The sequence below is a fragment of the Haliotis rubra genome, unplaced genomic scaffold (genome assembly GCF_003918875.1).
Source record: "Haliotis rubra isolate DU_JTF1 unplaced genomic scaffold, ASM391887v1 Scf1198, whole genome shotgun sequence".
NCBI classification, from domain to species: domain Eukaryota; kingdom Metazoa; phylum Mollusca; class Gastropoda; order Lepetellida; family Haliotidae; genus Haliotis; species Haliotis rubra.
This window is the reverse complement of record NW_025765112.1, coordinates 100,306-116,958: the sequence shown is the minus strand read 5'-3', so window position 1 is coordinate 116,958 and position 16,653 is coordinate 100,306. Positions and strand designations below refer to the sequence as shown.

Here is a 16,653-nt window from a genome sequence, read left to right as displayed (position 1 = left end):
TACATCGAAAATGAATTTCTCCCCTAACTTGGGGGAACCAACTGCAAACCTTATGCAGATGAATAAGCATGTGCAAATATTAAGAATGTAACCGCTGCGTTTTGGTGTAATGTTTGGTTAAGAGTTTCATCATTTATAGAATTCATGGGAATATACCTTTCAACGTTATGAATTTGTTTTATAGTACACTAGTTCATGTGTGAACAGTACCTATAAACAGTATGGAATATTTTACAAAATCTAGTTTAGAACAGTTGACTGAAGTAAGTGGCTACATTTACACTAGTGAGTCCAAACATTTGATTGGTAGTATAGTACACATATCCACGCAACTTGTACATGCTCATGGCGCTGGAGTGTTGCCTTGATCAACGGATGTCTCTTTTCTGGCATTCGTTCACCCAACTCAACTCCCTGGGGAGTATTCAACTCATGCAGCCTGTTAAGAGCAGCGAGTTATCACACACAGTCATCCTCACAAGGTACCCATTTGCAGCTGGATGAACTGGGACACATAGTCAGAGTAGTGTTGAGAGTTGTTCCAACGTTTTTACAACCGGTCACAAATGGGGATAGATCCAGGCAACTTTTGTTTACTAGCTTACTCGCGCATTAGACAGCTCGCCCGCTTGCCCCCAATGTTCACATGCATAGGTGATTGGACACTGTGCTGTGTATGAGAGGGCCTCAATATTGATGACTTCACCTCAGGGTTTGTGTGACAAAAACATGTATTTGGGTCATGTTTGATGACGTCAGAAATGAGGATTTATTTGGACATCATTCGCAAACGCACGAACAAGTTTTGATATGTTCACAAACATTTGTAGTTCAAGGAACAGATTAGAAATGCACAATAAGACATTGCTCTCGTTTCTGACAGTAAATTATTTATGACGAAGAACCAGCCAGTTTCTTCCTTGTATAATATACAGAGGCTGCTGTTAATTGTTTGGAAATTTTAATAGAATATCCTCGTAAAACGATTCATTACAGTCTCATCGGATAATCCATGTACATCTTGCTCTTTCCTCACTACTCCAATAATACTTAAAGCTTTGAACGAAGCAAACACTTCACACAACAGGACCAGTGATGATCCGGGTTCCAATTGATCTTTAGCAACCCATGCTTGTTGTAAGAGGCGACTGATGGGATCGGGTGATCAGGCTCGCTGACATGGTTGACACATGTCATCTTGTCCCAATAGATACTCATACTGTTATTCACTGGATTGTCTGGTCCAGGCACGATTATTTACAGTTAGCCGCCATATAGCTGGACTGTTGCTGAGTGCGGTGTTAAACAACAACCTAACCTAACCTAACCAAGTCACACAACACGTTTGTTGTTCGTATTATCCCGTTACCTGACATGCACGCTCAAATAGTGGAGGGGAGCACCTATATATATGTAACACTTGCAAAACAAGTTTTGTCAAATGTGTATGCAACATACTCGTCTCAGTACATTCAAATATACGATACCTTATTTGTAGTTATGTGCACATACTCGAGGAAGGTACGAATACTTCGACGTAAATCAATCAGCTGATGTACTCACCCGATGTCAGCTGTATCCATCGAACTAACACCCGCCATGTTGAGCAACCAGGAAGTGAAATACCCAGAGATATAGTGAGACGCAGGGCTTTGATCAATGTTGAGGTCACACTCACTATTTTCCTCCTACACATGCACGTGACTCACGGACCCGTTGTAAGGCTGACATCCCAACACTGTTTACAGGGTAGCTTCCATCTAGATCAAGAGCGGCCAACCCTGACAACGAATCAATGAGGCCTTAGAAATAGTATTTACACAAGCTCGTAACACAATACTGTATATCTATTTTGATGTTATGTATGTCGTGGCGAACTTAAACTGTATGTATTGTATTGCTTGTTACTTTCGTCAAAAACAACCAATTGTTTTTTTGTGGAGATTGCTGTGACTGAATGAGTTAGACTGCATTACTGGGGGAATGTGGGTTCGAATCCCTGCGGATTCACCGTTACAAAAACACAAGAACCTGTACTTGCCTGAGAAAGTGTAACCCCCCAATGGTTCATTTAACCACCGTATTGAATGGCACTGTTCACTTCATGCGGTTCATTAGTTCTCCTCTGTGTGTTGATATTGTTTGCAGTGTGGGACACTCCGTCAGTCCACACGCATAGTCTACCTATGGCATTTTCGATAGTGAATAGGCCTTGTACTCCTACAAGTACTTTTCATACAACAGTGAGCGCCGCTCAGATTGCAGTTACCTTGATATTACACAGAAACCTGGGCAATTTGCACACAGGCCTTGAATAGAACGTGACAATATTACTGAAATGACAAGCCTTACAGTGACATGAAACCTGTTGGACAGGGAAACCTATGACAGGACATGTTCACCTTTTGCTAACACCTTGTGTCATCACCTGGTGGTCCGTTCTTAATTTACCCAGCTCTGTTAGCCTTCACACAATATGGAATCTGTAATAGTCAGTATAGGGTATTCGTTTGCACAGCTGCTGTATATTTACAAGAAGGTTATATCCTTCCGTTTTCCGCTAAACTCACTTTCAGCCAAATCCACTTTAGGGAAGTAACGATACAGATGGATATACTGACTCTGGCAGTTAAATGTTTTGTAACATGTTTCTATTACTTCCAGCTTACTGACATCCGGTTCGAAAAGAACAAAGATGCAAAAGCAGTGTATATTCTACCCGGCAGTGATGGCTCTGTGTATCCATGCAATGAAGACAAAGATTATATAAATATAGAAGTAAGCTACTACAACCTCACGCACACACACGTGCGCGCTCACACACACACACACACACACACGCCTACACTCACTCACTCACTCACTATCGATTACAAGTTCTTAAACATCCAATGGCGACGTTTTTGTATTTATCCTAATACCCTTATAAGGATTGCATACTATTTGCACAAACGTCGTCCGAGGGATATCAAAGAACTTGTCTATGCAATTACTGTTACTATTTTGTCATTACGCAACTTGTAAAGATCTCTATCAAACAATTCACCTCTCACAAACATGTGTTCACATAGAAGTTAGGCCAGTCCAAACCTTACGACATAAGTGTCCCACAATGACTATGATATGAAACAAACTAGTCCAAAGACTCAGATGTACGAAAGGCCATTTTCCTGTCGTTGATAACTAGGATGTATTGCGTCAGGAAACAGTGGATAAATTAAAAATAATTTGTTGGTAAGTTTTATTCTGTTTACATCTTACGGCTGATACAACATGGGCTGTACAAATTAATCACATGCAGATACACTTTTAAAATGCAATAAAACGAAGAAGTGAAATATTACTTACGTGGTGAAATACATGAAAACAAAAACATGAGCAAAGCCGAGTTGATATACCTTGGTTGTTTTGCAGTATTCGGATAGTATCACATTTGCTGAAATCGGTGGTCATGATTTCAGTCATATTACTTAATGACACCAGATATTGTATATGTCATGAACTGAACTGACAGAGATAACATTAACATGGGTTAATTTGTCATGTTAACTTTTGTCTGCAACATCCCATCCTAGGTATTCGTAGCGAAGATTGTCTACCATCCCATTCGTCTTTCGTTCTGCGGTATTTACCATCCTCAGTACAAAACACAGGTGTCAATTATCTGAATTTTAAGTAACATAAATACAGTAAAGCAAATTAGCTTCAGTGCATAAAATATAGAAATTGTAGTGATCATACAATTCATAAATATTCGTATTGTTCAGTAGTGACATAACCTATAAAAATAAGAACAGATATAACAATATAATAATAACAAATCATTAACACGTATCACATGTACACACTAGCAAATACGAACTAAAAAGGTTTTCATACTATATTTCAGGTTGGATATCTTACATTGTATAACCGTCCCTAGTATGTTGATCTACCTTCAGTTGTCGGCGATCTATAGCCTGTTTTTATATTGTATCGTCTTCTATAGTTAAAGTATTTTAGATTTAAGTACTAGTTTTAAATATATATCTATGATAATCTAGTTGTTTTACTGTCCTTCGTTGACAGGGGTTTTAAATTGATTACCTTGTTCTCATCGCTATACAGTTGTAATATTGCCTATGCCATGTAAACGTTTAACCTACTCACTCACTCACTCACTCACATGGTATAACCATATACACTATTCCAGACTTGTCCTCTGAGCAGAACATATTCAGCTTTGTGAACATTAAATGTGGTATGTCATAGCACGTACGAAAAGGATCCACTGCTCTAACTCAGATTTGGTTGTTTTCATACACTTTGTTCTGAATGACATCGTACTGCGACTTCTCCTCTCTCTCCCTGGTGACTTCACTCAGTTCGGTGTAGTCTTGCTCATTCGTTCCAGATGTGTTCGCATGAGCAGGGACCTCTCCAGTGCCACCTGTGTCTGTTTTTCTCACACCTGTGTCAGGTGAGGGTACCCATTTCATTCTGAAACAGTTATGTTTGAAAGATATAGGACAGGTGACAGTTATACAATCTAGAGCCTGACGGCTTGGGTTGTATACTCCACAGGGGGCTGAATGCACATTGATCCAGTGAAAGAAATATTTCCGCTGTACATGTACCTTTCGCAGTTGGTATTTAGAGTTAAGAGCAATATACATGTACACATTATTTTAACACCTGCTTCATACTGTTTTCAACGTCTATTTTAAAACAGGTTTCATTGTTCAAAACGCAAAGGGATTAGGCACAAGTGCACCATTTATGGTCACCTTCTCGAAGTTACCTTCCAGATTTCACCAATCCACCAATCAGCAACAGCATTACAACAAGCACTACTGCTCCTCCAATAACTCCGCTTGTAACAGGAGACACTGAATCTGATACACCTGTAAATTAACATGAGCTAAACATTATTTGTGAATACATGTATGTCCTACTAAAAAACGCCCATGTTTTCAAAGGCTCCATGCATACTAAATATCAATGTTAAAGCTGATCTAAAACAATATTTTTATTAAGACATAAATGAGATTCGAACCCCGAACATCTTCATCACATCGGTCACCAGTGAAGCCGTCCAGACACTCTCCGGGACAGCGTCCATCTCCATCACTGCACGTGACGTCACAGTGTCCACAACCAGTACAATCAGGCCCATAAGTTCCAGGTTTGCATCCTGAAGGTCAGGTATTAAATGATGAAATGATAATATTAAGAAGAAAATTGAAATATGTTTGAATTATGACATGTCTTAACAAAACTTTTGTAGCTCTTCAACTGAATTCGCACTGATACATCATGTGAACCCCTTGTGAAAGATGACACATCAGGAATCAGACAGCGGTGCCAGTGGACATGATTCAATACCGAAAACTACAATGTCCACCATTAGAATGAGTGCTGCCTGCTGCCAATGGCGAAAAGGCCATTGTCACATGATTGAAATGCTAACAAGTTGTTAGTTTTCGATATGTGATCTCACAAGATAATATTTTGCTTCATTGGTTAATAAGTGCCAGCTATGACCGGTATTTCTGATTGAAATATGAAAATATCACACTCTACACAGATATGGCTATATGATGTTCCCTTAAATCCATAAACATTCCAAGGTCCTTTACCGCTCTGGAAAACTCAACAATGGAGCTTTAAGCTAAAACGAATGGTGCTTGTACATATTTCCTTATTTTCCTACACCAGTGCCAGTAGGCAGAGATTCCATATGGTTGACATTGAGCTGGAGTTTATTTAGGTATCAAAACACTTTAAGTAATAAGTATTGCAGTAGTGTAGTCTTCTAAGAATCGTGTTTGTTTGCATGTATTCGAGGCAATAAAATGCTTTAGCCGCTGAGTGTCATGAGCAAAGCTCAACCTTGAAACCTTCAGGCAATCACGAAGAGAGATCTGACACATACCCTTAGCATATGCGTATCATGAGTAAAGGTCGACCTTGAAACCTTCAATTAAATCACAGAGAGATTGTGTAAAAACGGACCTGACACATATCCTTGTAGCACTCCATACACCACTGCACTCACATCGAACATTGAACCTTCCACTGCAACTGGCTCAAAGGTCAGCTTGAAATATATTTTAAATCATTTGAGAGCTGGGGCTGTGAACATTTCTGTCAATATCACATCACCAGCCATATTATTTTAAATAAGAGTTTCAGGAAACCTTACTCCGAGTACAGTCTTCTCTAATCCATCCTTCCTGACAACCGGCAGCGCAGGCTCCAGTCACGTGGTCGCAGGAGACTGGTGCAGTTTCACAATGACGTGAATCACAAGACTTGCTGCAGTAAGAACCGTATTTTCCGCTCTGGCATGCTTCACGCAAAGGAAGGGAGAAATGTTATACCCCAAGATAATTCATAGATGGACAATAACAATGTAACTGAACTATTATATCAATGTGAATTCATTCAGCATATAACATTCAACTGACATTTGGCATCAAATGTCTTATACCTTAGCACATAACAACATAACAACATGTGAAATATTGAACTCAGTACATCTTTACCTTGTACTCTTTAGTCCACTGGATTCTATTCTATTCAACTCGATTTATTAAATGCCACAGTTCAGTTAGTAAACAGTTTTACATGGGTTATGCCACTCAGATATATATCTTACATAACAGTAGCAATACTATAAAAACAATTGTTAAAACAAAGACTCATTTATCCTGCAGTCATCATTCTGCCAGCCTTCCCGGCATCCATCTGGGCATGATCCAGTGACGTCACACACAGAAGATGGTGTCTTACAGTTGCGGGAAATGCAGAACTCCGTACATCCTTGTCCATACCTTCCAGGCGGACAGCTGACAGGCACTGTGACACATTTCATGTTTCTCGTAAATCCCGTTTCACCAACAATTAATGTAGCTATGTAATGGCTATAGGATGTTTTCAGAAGTTTCGTAGTTTGTAAAAACTCTAAACATTTCATGTAGGGTAGCCATACTTTTGGATGACAAAAGGACATTACCTGTACAGTCACCCTGTGTCCACCCCGTCTCACATCCACTGTCACCTGTTCCTGCTCGGGTACATGAAGAGTTCCCTACACAGTGTCTGAAGGAGCATACGCCACGACAGTCTGGTCCATAATGATTGGCATCACATTCTGGAAAAGATGGCAAGGGTTTTCATATGGTATATATGAATATTTCCCAGAAGGTGCACAGGACATATTCTCAAAAATCGGAACGAGTCTTTGGTCCAGTACAGGTTCATTTCATATTCACTTTGTAGACATCCATTTAAACGACTCACCTTCTTTACAATCAGCACCCATCCATCCAGCTTTACATCCAGAATCACATGACCCAGTCACATGATCACATGATGAATTTCCCGCACAGTTTCTCTCAGAGCAAATACTAATGCAGTTTACGCCGTACTTTCCACTGGAACATTCTGAAACAATGAACTGGAGAGTTTATATGGCGTTTCAAAGATATATATATATATATATATATATATATATACATGGGCTTTTGGATGACGTTGTGTGACAATTGTCCTTTCTGAATAACTGATGCATTTGGTTCCTTCCATGATCAATTTGATCTGTCTCCTTTCCCTGCATCCGCAACAATACCAAAAAACTGGAGAGTTTATAGGGCGTTCCAAAGATACCAAGACGAGGATATTTTTATATACCCGTCTTGAATAATGTTGTGTGACAACCTTTCTCTCCAAATAACTCTAGTATTTGGTTCCTTCCATTTTTGATATGATCTGTCTCCTTTCTCTGCCTCCCAAGTGAGTGAGTAAATATGGTTTTACGACACTTCTAGTAGTATTCTAGTCAAATCATTGTGGGGGGACACCAGAAATGGGCTTCACACATTGTGCCCATGTGGGGATTCGAACCCGGGTCTTTAGCGTGACGAGGGGACGTTTTAATCACCAGGCTACCCCACTGACCTGCCTCCCAAGTGATTAATGTGCCTAATAATACCAATAAACTTTCATCATTCTATACCTTGTGTGCAATCAACCCCTATCCAACCAGGAAGACATCCTGTGTCACATGCTCCAGTGTGACGGTCACATGACAACTAACGCACAGTAAGACCTCCACAACGCCTGCCTCTTGGTAATCATTCCTATTTATCGTGAATATCCTGACGTCAGAATCTACAATGAGGCGCGTATACGTATCTAAATTCTACAGTATCACTTACCTGTATCACATCTCTGCCCCTGCCATCCTGGCCTACAGTCTCCAGTACTACTGACTGGTGCCTATCAATCCTGAGAGTAGAAATGTCTCAACTGTATCACATCTCGCCCCCTGCCATCCTGGTCTACAGTCTCCAGGACACACTCCAGTCCACCGATCACAGGTTGAATCCAGGCAGTGACAGAAGGTATTACAGTTCACACCGTAGACACCTGGGCTGCAGACTGGTGCATTGGCATTAGGAAGTAGGTACAGTTGCCGTCATTGAGAGAGGGAGGGAAAGGCGATATGTGGTAAAATTGGGTTTAAGGTTCCGTTTTAAAAAGTGTGTGCTTGTTTGTTCCGAGTAACAATATATTACGATCTTTAAGCGTGTTTTAATGTGACGCTCCTAAGGGATCGAACCGCCGAAATTCCCTTCTCCGACTGTTAACCCAATATACCACAGAGATGGTTTGGAGGGGAAGGGACACATATTGAAGAATGGATTGTGGAATTTAGATATATAACGTAGGTGATTATGCATAATGGGGTAGTGAGTGCAATCGTTAACAAATGATTTTTATCATCACAGGCAAGTTAGAATGGCGTCGTGTATATCACAGCCTGTCTTTTACTAGAATGCGTTTTTAAAAGATCTCAATCCAGAATCCTAAATGACTTTTCTGAAATCGGTACAAGAAGCATTTACTCGCTTCATAAAATTGGTATTACTGGGATCTCATTTAGTTACTTATTGTAGTGCATAGCTGTTTCAAACCTCGTTTACTCAAACTATTGAATTTCTGATCATAAACTTTCACATCCGTGTTAATTCAATATTTCACTGTCCTGTGAAAATAGGCAAAGGCGAGTTGCGCGACCAACAACAGTTAAGTTTAACAAAATAATACAGCTTCAGTTTACACGTTGACACATATCAGTTTGAAACCATACAAAAGACAGCATTAGGATTCAGCAGCACACAAACTGCTGTAATTTGTGATTCCGTTGCAAGATACACCCGCGGGACGTTAGTGTAACCACCTACTTCCAACAATAATAGAATGTGAGTGAGTGAGTTAAAACTTAACGTCACCTCGGCAATATTTCAGCCATTTAGTGACGAGACGTGGTTTGCATATACACAAAAACATAATTTGTTAAATAATTAGTTATCGAAGGACTGTAAAATAACTAGAGTATTACTGATGGTGTCTAAAACTAGCATGTAAAGCCAAAACATGTTTTTTAGGAAGACAATACAATATATAACTAGGCTGTAGGTCGCCAACAACTGAAAGTAGATCACCGTACTAGGGACCAAGAGGACTTACAGTACAATTGCTACCTGCATGGAGGCTAGGTGGATTTACACCATCCCTTCATTCGCTGGCGATTTTACGAAAATTTAGCCGATATTCTTACAATTACAAATATGCTACGTCTAAAAATTCTGGTAGATTTAAATTTTACTTCGAGAGTTTTGTGACTTACATAATAGAATGTGCGTGAGGTCCTCTCGTTCATCTATTATCCCCAAATTAAATGTCACTGATTAAACCCAGAGATGTGGAAAGTTTTCAATATTTGTTTATGAATCCAGTTCAGCCGTTCAAAAGAACGCGTCCAGATGTTAAACACTATGTAATATAAGTTTATTGTTGTCAAAAGAGTGACATATTTAGCGGGAAAGTACTGATAGAAATTATGAAACAATCATACAAGTTGAACGCAACAAAGAGAATTGACCATTTTAAATTATCCAGTTTGATATAAATGAAAACATCCTGTCAACTCACTCCAAGATGTGGTTGATATTTTTTTACAAATGCTCAGAATTTATTCTGTAACGGAACTTACAAACAAGGACTTTGCTGTTGAAGGACAATAAAATACACTTGTATCACCAGGACACGAATAGACAAATTCTTGTAAATACAATGATGATTTACCATAGATTTCCACCTCACAGATGCCCAGTGCACTAGCATAGCCATCGCTTCCTCCTGTCCCCGGGTTCCTGATGGTGACGTATCTGCCGGTAGCGTTACACGTCACGTCAGTTGGGTTGGGAGTATCTGGTGGACTCGGGAGGGTGGAGCAGATGGTGGAAGTGTCGTTGTTTTGGTAGATGTTAGAATTGGCGTTTCTATAGTAGACTTGAAAACAAACATGTTTTATTCTACGTTACATAATAATAATGTGTCAATATAGTTGCTGTTAGCTCATATTTCAGATCACAAAACTATGTTCATGTAATGGAATAATACCGTAATTGAGAGGAGACACGTCCAATTAAAAGTATGGGGATTGGGATGGGGATTAGAATACTCACATCAAAACTCCCGATCGTTTGCAAAATATAACAGCACACTGAAGCTCAAGATTCTTCTGGCATATGTTTTGCACAAAATCACTTGTAAAATTTGTGATTCCTTCACTGAACCAGATATGTTCACAGTACCCAGCAGTAAACGGCCTGATTCTCAAAGATATTAATACGTTATATTTAATCACTAAACCCTCCGTATATAAACAGTAACTCATGTATGTACGTTTGTACATGTATCACACACAACCAAGTCACAACATTATGTGAAAGGAAGCAATTCTACTCCTGGAATAAAGTAACTGCGGATCACCTGATGTTCTGCTATTTTTAATGCAAAAAGATAATAACATGATATGTGATGTTGTCCTTAATAACTAGTTAACTGTTGACAGGAGAATATCTGCTAGTTAACTGTTGACAGGTGACGTATATGCCGGTGACGTTACAGCTGGGTTGGGAGTACCTGATGGATTCGGGAGGGTGGAGCATATGCTGGAGGTGTCGTTGTTCAGATAGATGTTGGAGTTTGCATTTCTCCAGTAGACTTTAGTAAAACAAATACTGTTTCAGACTACGATGCACTATGATACTGTGTCAATATAGTTGCTGTCATCGTATATATCTGATCATAAAACTATGTTCATGCAATGGACTAATGACGTAATTGAGAGGTGACACTTCCAATCCAACAGTATAACCATTAGAGAAGAATATGTTTGGAGTGAGTGAGTGAGTTTAGGTTCACGCCGCACTCAGCAATATCCCAGCTATATGGCGGCGGTCTGTAAATAATCGAGTCTGGACCAAACAATCCAGTGATCAACTGCAAGAGCATCGATCTGCGCAGTTGGGAACCGATGGCATATGTCAACCAAGTCAGCGAGCCTGACCACCCAATACCGTTAGTCGCCTCTTACGACAAGCATAGGCTGGTGAAGATCAATTCTAACCCGGACCTTCACAGGTTGAATATGTTTAGAATTATTACATCAAAACTTATTCGTTTGCAAACGGTAACAGCACACCGAGGCTCAAGAATCATCTGGATGCACATGCTATGCACTAGATCCCCTCTCAATACGTGGTTCCCTCACTGAACCAGATTATGCAGTCAACAGTAAAAATCCTTAGCCTCACTTCCATTACATCAGCGGAATGGTCATGTTTACTTTCAATATGTAAACCAATTACAAAACAGAATAGCAATAATTGAATTGATATAAATACGTCTAGGTATCACTCGTTGAGGTATGATGGGGTAGCACTGTTATTGATATAAATACGTCTAGGTATCACTCGTTGAGGTATGATGGGGTAGCACTGGTATTGATATAGAATGATCACCAGCATAAAATGATTATATGCCTCATCAAATAAAGCAACACCAGCCTATAGCACGTTTCGAGGTGTCCGCCTCTCTATTGTCAAACACATATTTCTTGTATAGAACATTGTGGCGGAGTGTTTAAATAGGTTGATAAATATGTTGCCAGCAGAACACTTGTTGAAGAATTACGTAATTGCAAAATTGTTACTTTTTCATGTGTTTGATGTACTATGATGAAAAACTAGACTTCAGTAATGTGTCTAAGGTGAGTCTAAGGTGATATATAACAATCTAAATAGCATCGTTCTCTCTTAGATCACGATGTCTGGATACCTACATCCATTTCTACTGTAGATCCTGATGTCATACAGCTGGAAGTCCCGGCCCAGATCCACTGTCCAGTCTGACGGAGATGTAGCAGCGTGGAAACAGGTTCGACCCAAACCATTTTTGTCACTTTCCCCATCCACAGCATTTGATGCGGGCCAGCCTCCAAACACTGATGTTGTTGATGCTGTCTTTTGAAGTTCAATGTTTCCTATGTAGTACAAAATTAATGTCACACACGGAGTTCCACACACATTCCAGGATATGCTTATACTGGAAATGACCCTGTATTTGTCGGGTGATATCGCTATGTGAAAACATATCTAGTTATGTCCTATCTATATAAAGTTATGATGGGTTTACATGCGTGGTGACAATCAGATTCTAGTTCAAAGTATAATGATTCTAGTTCATAGTATAATGGTTCTAGTTCATAGTATAATGATAACCACAACCCTACTACCTATCTGTTTTGTTACGAATATTTTATTCGGCGTAGGTAATGGGATTATAAGGCATTTTTTAATAATTTGTACGAAAAGCAGTTTTCACACCCACCAAAACAGAAAAGTAAACGCATCCATATAAATCCTTTTGCATGTGGCACTCACGTCTCTGTCAAAGACACCCATCCTTTGTCCAACCCCTATCACAAGAACCAGAACAGATAGAACAGAGAATGCAAGATATTGCAAAAAAATGAAGTGATAATATGGATGTGATACTGAGTGAGTGAGTGAATTTAGGTGTATGCCACACTCAGCAATAATCCAGCTATATGGCAGCGATTTGTAAGTTATCAAGTCTGGACAAGACAATCCTGTGATCAACGTCATGAGCATCGATCCACGCAATTGAGATACGACAACATGTGTCAACCAAGTCAGCTAGTCTGACCACCCGATCCCTTTCGTCGCCTCTTACGACAAGCATGGGTTTCGTGAAGACTAATTCTAACCCGTATCCTCACGGATTTATATGTTTGTATGTGATACTGACGCTTCTGGCACATGCTTCCTCCCGTAATCCATCCAGAGTCGCAGGAACCTGAACAGGCACCTGTAGTCTCGTCACATGATGTCCCGCAGTGACAGGAGTAGCTACAGGAGTCTCCAAACCTTCCTGATTGACAGGTACCTGTGGGGAGACACAGAGAAGTAAGATTCAACACTGAATGGAGAAGTTAAAATTTCCCAGTAGGCTATGTGGTATGTACGCGTTTACTGACGACCGGACAACAGGTATTGGATAACGTTACACTGGATAGTGGATGAAATCATGCTGTATGGATGACAGGACAATGTTTAGATGCATAGATCATTGGACACTGTGCTGTAGATGGCAAGGCCTCAATAGGGATGACTTCATCTCTGGGCTTGGATGGTGATCTACCTTCTGTTGTTGGCTATCTATAGCCTGTTTTTATATTGTATTGTCCAAATAGTGCTCTTAGTTTTAACTTTCCACGCTAGTTTTAATTCTAATTGTGATATTCTAGTTGTTTTACTGTCCTTTATCGACAGGTTTGTATAATATACATATGTTCCATTTCAATGTCAAATATGTTCTCATCACGATATGGCTGAAATATTGCCGATGTGACGTTAAATATTAACTCACTCACTCACTCACTCACTCACTGGGCTTGGATGACAAAGTCGTGTATTCGGATGACTAGAAAGTCGAGTTATGTATGACAGGACCCAGATTGTAGGCGAAGGTCATGTGTGACGACAACTGAAATGAGGATTTATTTTTGACATCATGTGCAAACGCACATGTACAACTTGTGACATATTTACATTAATTTGTAGTTCAAGGTACAAATTAGAAATTCACATGAAAACATTGCTCTCGTTTCTGACAGTTGATTATGTATGACAAAGCAGCTTTTTCTTCCTTGTATAATATATAGAGGTTTGTAAGGATGAATCTTTATTGCTGTGAAGTCAATTGTTTGGAAAGGTTAATAGAATACCCCAGTGAAAACGATTCATTAGTCTCATCGTATAATCCATGTACATCTTGCGCTTTCCTCTCGACTACAGTTACATATTTTAAGCTTTGGACGAAGCAAACGCTTCACACAACAGTCAGTTATACTCGAGGTTTATAACACGTTTTTTTACTGGTATTGTCCCGTTAGCTGAGATGCACACGCAAATAGTGGACGGGGTCTCTTATATATAACACTTGCAAAACAAGTTTTGTCAAACGTGTATGCAGCATATTCGTCTAAGTATATTCAAATATACGATGCCTTATTTGTAGTGATGTACACATCCTCAAGGAAGGTACGAATACTTCGACGTAAGTCAATCGGCTGATGTACCCACCCGATGTCAGCTGTATCTACTGAACTAACACCACCACAACAAGTATCCTGACACCCGCCATGTTGAGCAACGAGGAAGTGAAATACTCAGTCAAACTGTGTTAAGGGTCACGCTCACTGCACTTCCAGTGGTTTATGTTTAACTCTATGCGTGTGAGTCATGAGTGGGAATACTACATTCCGAAACAACGCTAGCCTCACACGCCATACTTTCACAAAAGTTAAATAAGATTGATGAACGACACATACTGTGAACAATGTGCATAGCTTTCACATTCCGTATCCCTGTTACATATCCTCAAATACACGTACATTTTCTTCTGAAGACACTTCAGGAGATACAAGTTCTACACATATCTGTGGCCAGACACACAGTTACATTGTTTATCTTCCTGTACGAGTATGTTGAAGAATTGAGTGGAATATCAACTTCTCGCACTCATTACATTATCCTTCAATGCATGTATGTGACTCACTGACCCATTGTAAGGCTGACACCCAACAGAGTTGACATGGTAGCTTCCATCTGGATCACGTGCGGTCAGCCTTGACGGCGTATGAGCGCTCGGAAATATCATTGTTAATATATTATTTACATAAATTCGTAACAGAATACACGTTTTGATTACAAATATCGTATCCATGTCTTCATGAATATATCTCTGCCTCGTTACTAACATGTTGTTTATTCGACCTGTGAGTTTTGATACTGTTTGCATGGCATAAATAAACGACATATATCACTCATATGAACTATGTGTTCAGCTTTCACATGCGTATCCCTGTCACATTTCCTAGAAACCACGGACATCCTTCAAGACTGGACAGGGCAGAGGGACTTCAGGAGAAGTGTTCTATGTAGAGATATAGTGAGACGCAGGGCTTTGATCAATGTTGGCTAAATTATCAACAGGTCACAATCACTACTTTTCCTCCTACACAGGCATGTGACTCACGGTCCCGTTGTAAGGCTGATATCCCAACACTGTTTACAGGGTAGCTACCATCTAGGTCAAGAGCGGCCAACCCTGACGATGTATCAATGAGGGCTTAGAAATAAGATTCACATGAGCTCGTAACAGAATACTCTGATGTTATGTATATCGTGGCGTGTTTAAATTTTGAATGTATTCTTTCCTGCCTCTGACATGTTACTTTCCTGTGGTTCATTAAACATGACATTTTTTGTTTTTTTGTTTTGTTTTGTGTTGTTTTAGATTGATGTGGCTGAATGGGTTACATTGCATTCCACAGGGAGTGTGGGTTCGATTCCCAGATGGATTCACCGTTAAACAAAACTAGAACCAGTTCCTTTCGAAGGAAGAGTAGTCCCCTATGTTTCATTTAACCACCGTATTGAATGACACTGTTCACTTCCTGTTCATTAATGATCCTCAGTGTGTTGATATTGTTTGCAGTTTGGGGCACTGAGTCAGTCTTTACACATGGTCTACTTATGGTATTTTAGATAGTGAATAGACCTGGTACTCCTACACGTACTCTTCACACAACAGTGCCACTCAGACTGCAGTTGCCTTGATATTACACAGAAACCTGGGCTATTTGTATTCAGGTCTTGAATAGAACGTGAAAATGGTATGACTTACAATGAACCTTGTTGGACAGGGACATGCTCACTCACTGTGAATACCTGGTGTCGTCACTTGGTGATCCGTTCTTCATTTACACATCTCTGTTAGAATTTACGAAATATTGATCGTGGTACTGCGTATTATCTGCGCTGCCTGTGTATATTTACAAGAAAGTTGTATAGTTCCGTTTTACTCTTGTAAGATAGCTATACTACTCCCTACCAAATTAAATAATCTCCGCTTCATTAAAGTAACCATACAAATGGACATACCGACTAATTAAATGTATAAACAAAGTTTCCCATTACATCCTATGAAATCAAAGATTATACAATACAAAAGTAAGTAATTACGCACGCACGCACGCACTCAATCACTCCCTCGCGCATTACTTCATCTCTGGTTGAAAAGGTGGTTTATGAGTTCGCCCGTCACAACGAAGGCCCGGGTTCGATTCCACAAATGGGTACAATGTGTGAATCCCCGCCGTCATGTTGCTGGAATACTACTAAAAGTGGCGTAAAACCATGTTCACTCACTCACAAACGTTTCGATTCA

General features: G+C 39.8%; 2 protein-coding genes across 2 annotated transcripts in view; both read right to left on the bottom strand.

The window, feature by feature from the left end:
- Positions 1 to 15,435, bottom strand: part of LOC124261790 — a 30,968-nt gene extending 15,533 nt beyond the window's left edge. The window contains exons 1-7 of the mRNA XM_046696143.1: positions 15,306 to 15,435; positions 14,505 to 15,268; positions 13,168 to 13,305; positions 12,179 to 12,379; positions 10,978 to 11,058; positions 10,135 to 10,260; positions 8,202 to 8,424 (exon numbers count right to left, since the gene is read on the bottom strand). Coding sequence (XP_046552099.1) covers positions 8,249 to 8,424; positions 10,135 to 10,260; positions 10,978 to 11,058; positions 12,179 to 12,379; positions 13,168 to 13,180 — 597 coding nt within the window. The 5' untranslated portion in view covers positions 13,181 to 13,305; positions 14,505 to 15,268; positions 15,306 to 15,435 and the 3' untranslated portion in view covers positions 8,202 to 8,248. The remainder of the gene's footprint in view (positions 1 to 8,201; positions 8,425 to 10,134; positions 10,261 to 10,977; positions 11,059 to 12,178; positions 12,380 to 13,167; positions 13,306 to 14,504; positions 15,269 to 15,305) is intronic.
- Positions 1 to 16,653, bottom strand: part of LOC124261757 (multiple epidermal growth factor-like domains protein 10) — a 47,667-nt gene that overhangs the window by 17,379 nt on the left and 13,635 nt on the right. Inside the window, exons 5-8 of the mRNA XM_046696119.1 lie at positions 7,285 to 7,428; positions 6,998 to 7,135; positions 6,690 to 6,840; positions 6,185 to 6,333 (exon numbers count right to left, since the gene is read on the bottom strand). Of these exons, the coding sequence (XP_046552075.1) occupies positions 6,185 to 6,333; positions 6,690 to 6,840; positions 6,998 to 7,135; positions 7,285 to 7,428 (582 nt within the window). The remainder of the gene's footprint in view (positions 1 to 6,184; positions 6,334 to 6,689; positions 6,841 to 6,997; positions 7,136 to 7,284; positions 7,429 to 16,653) is intronic.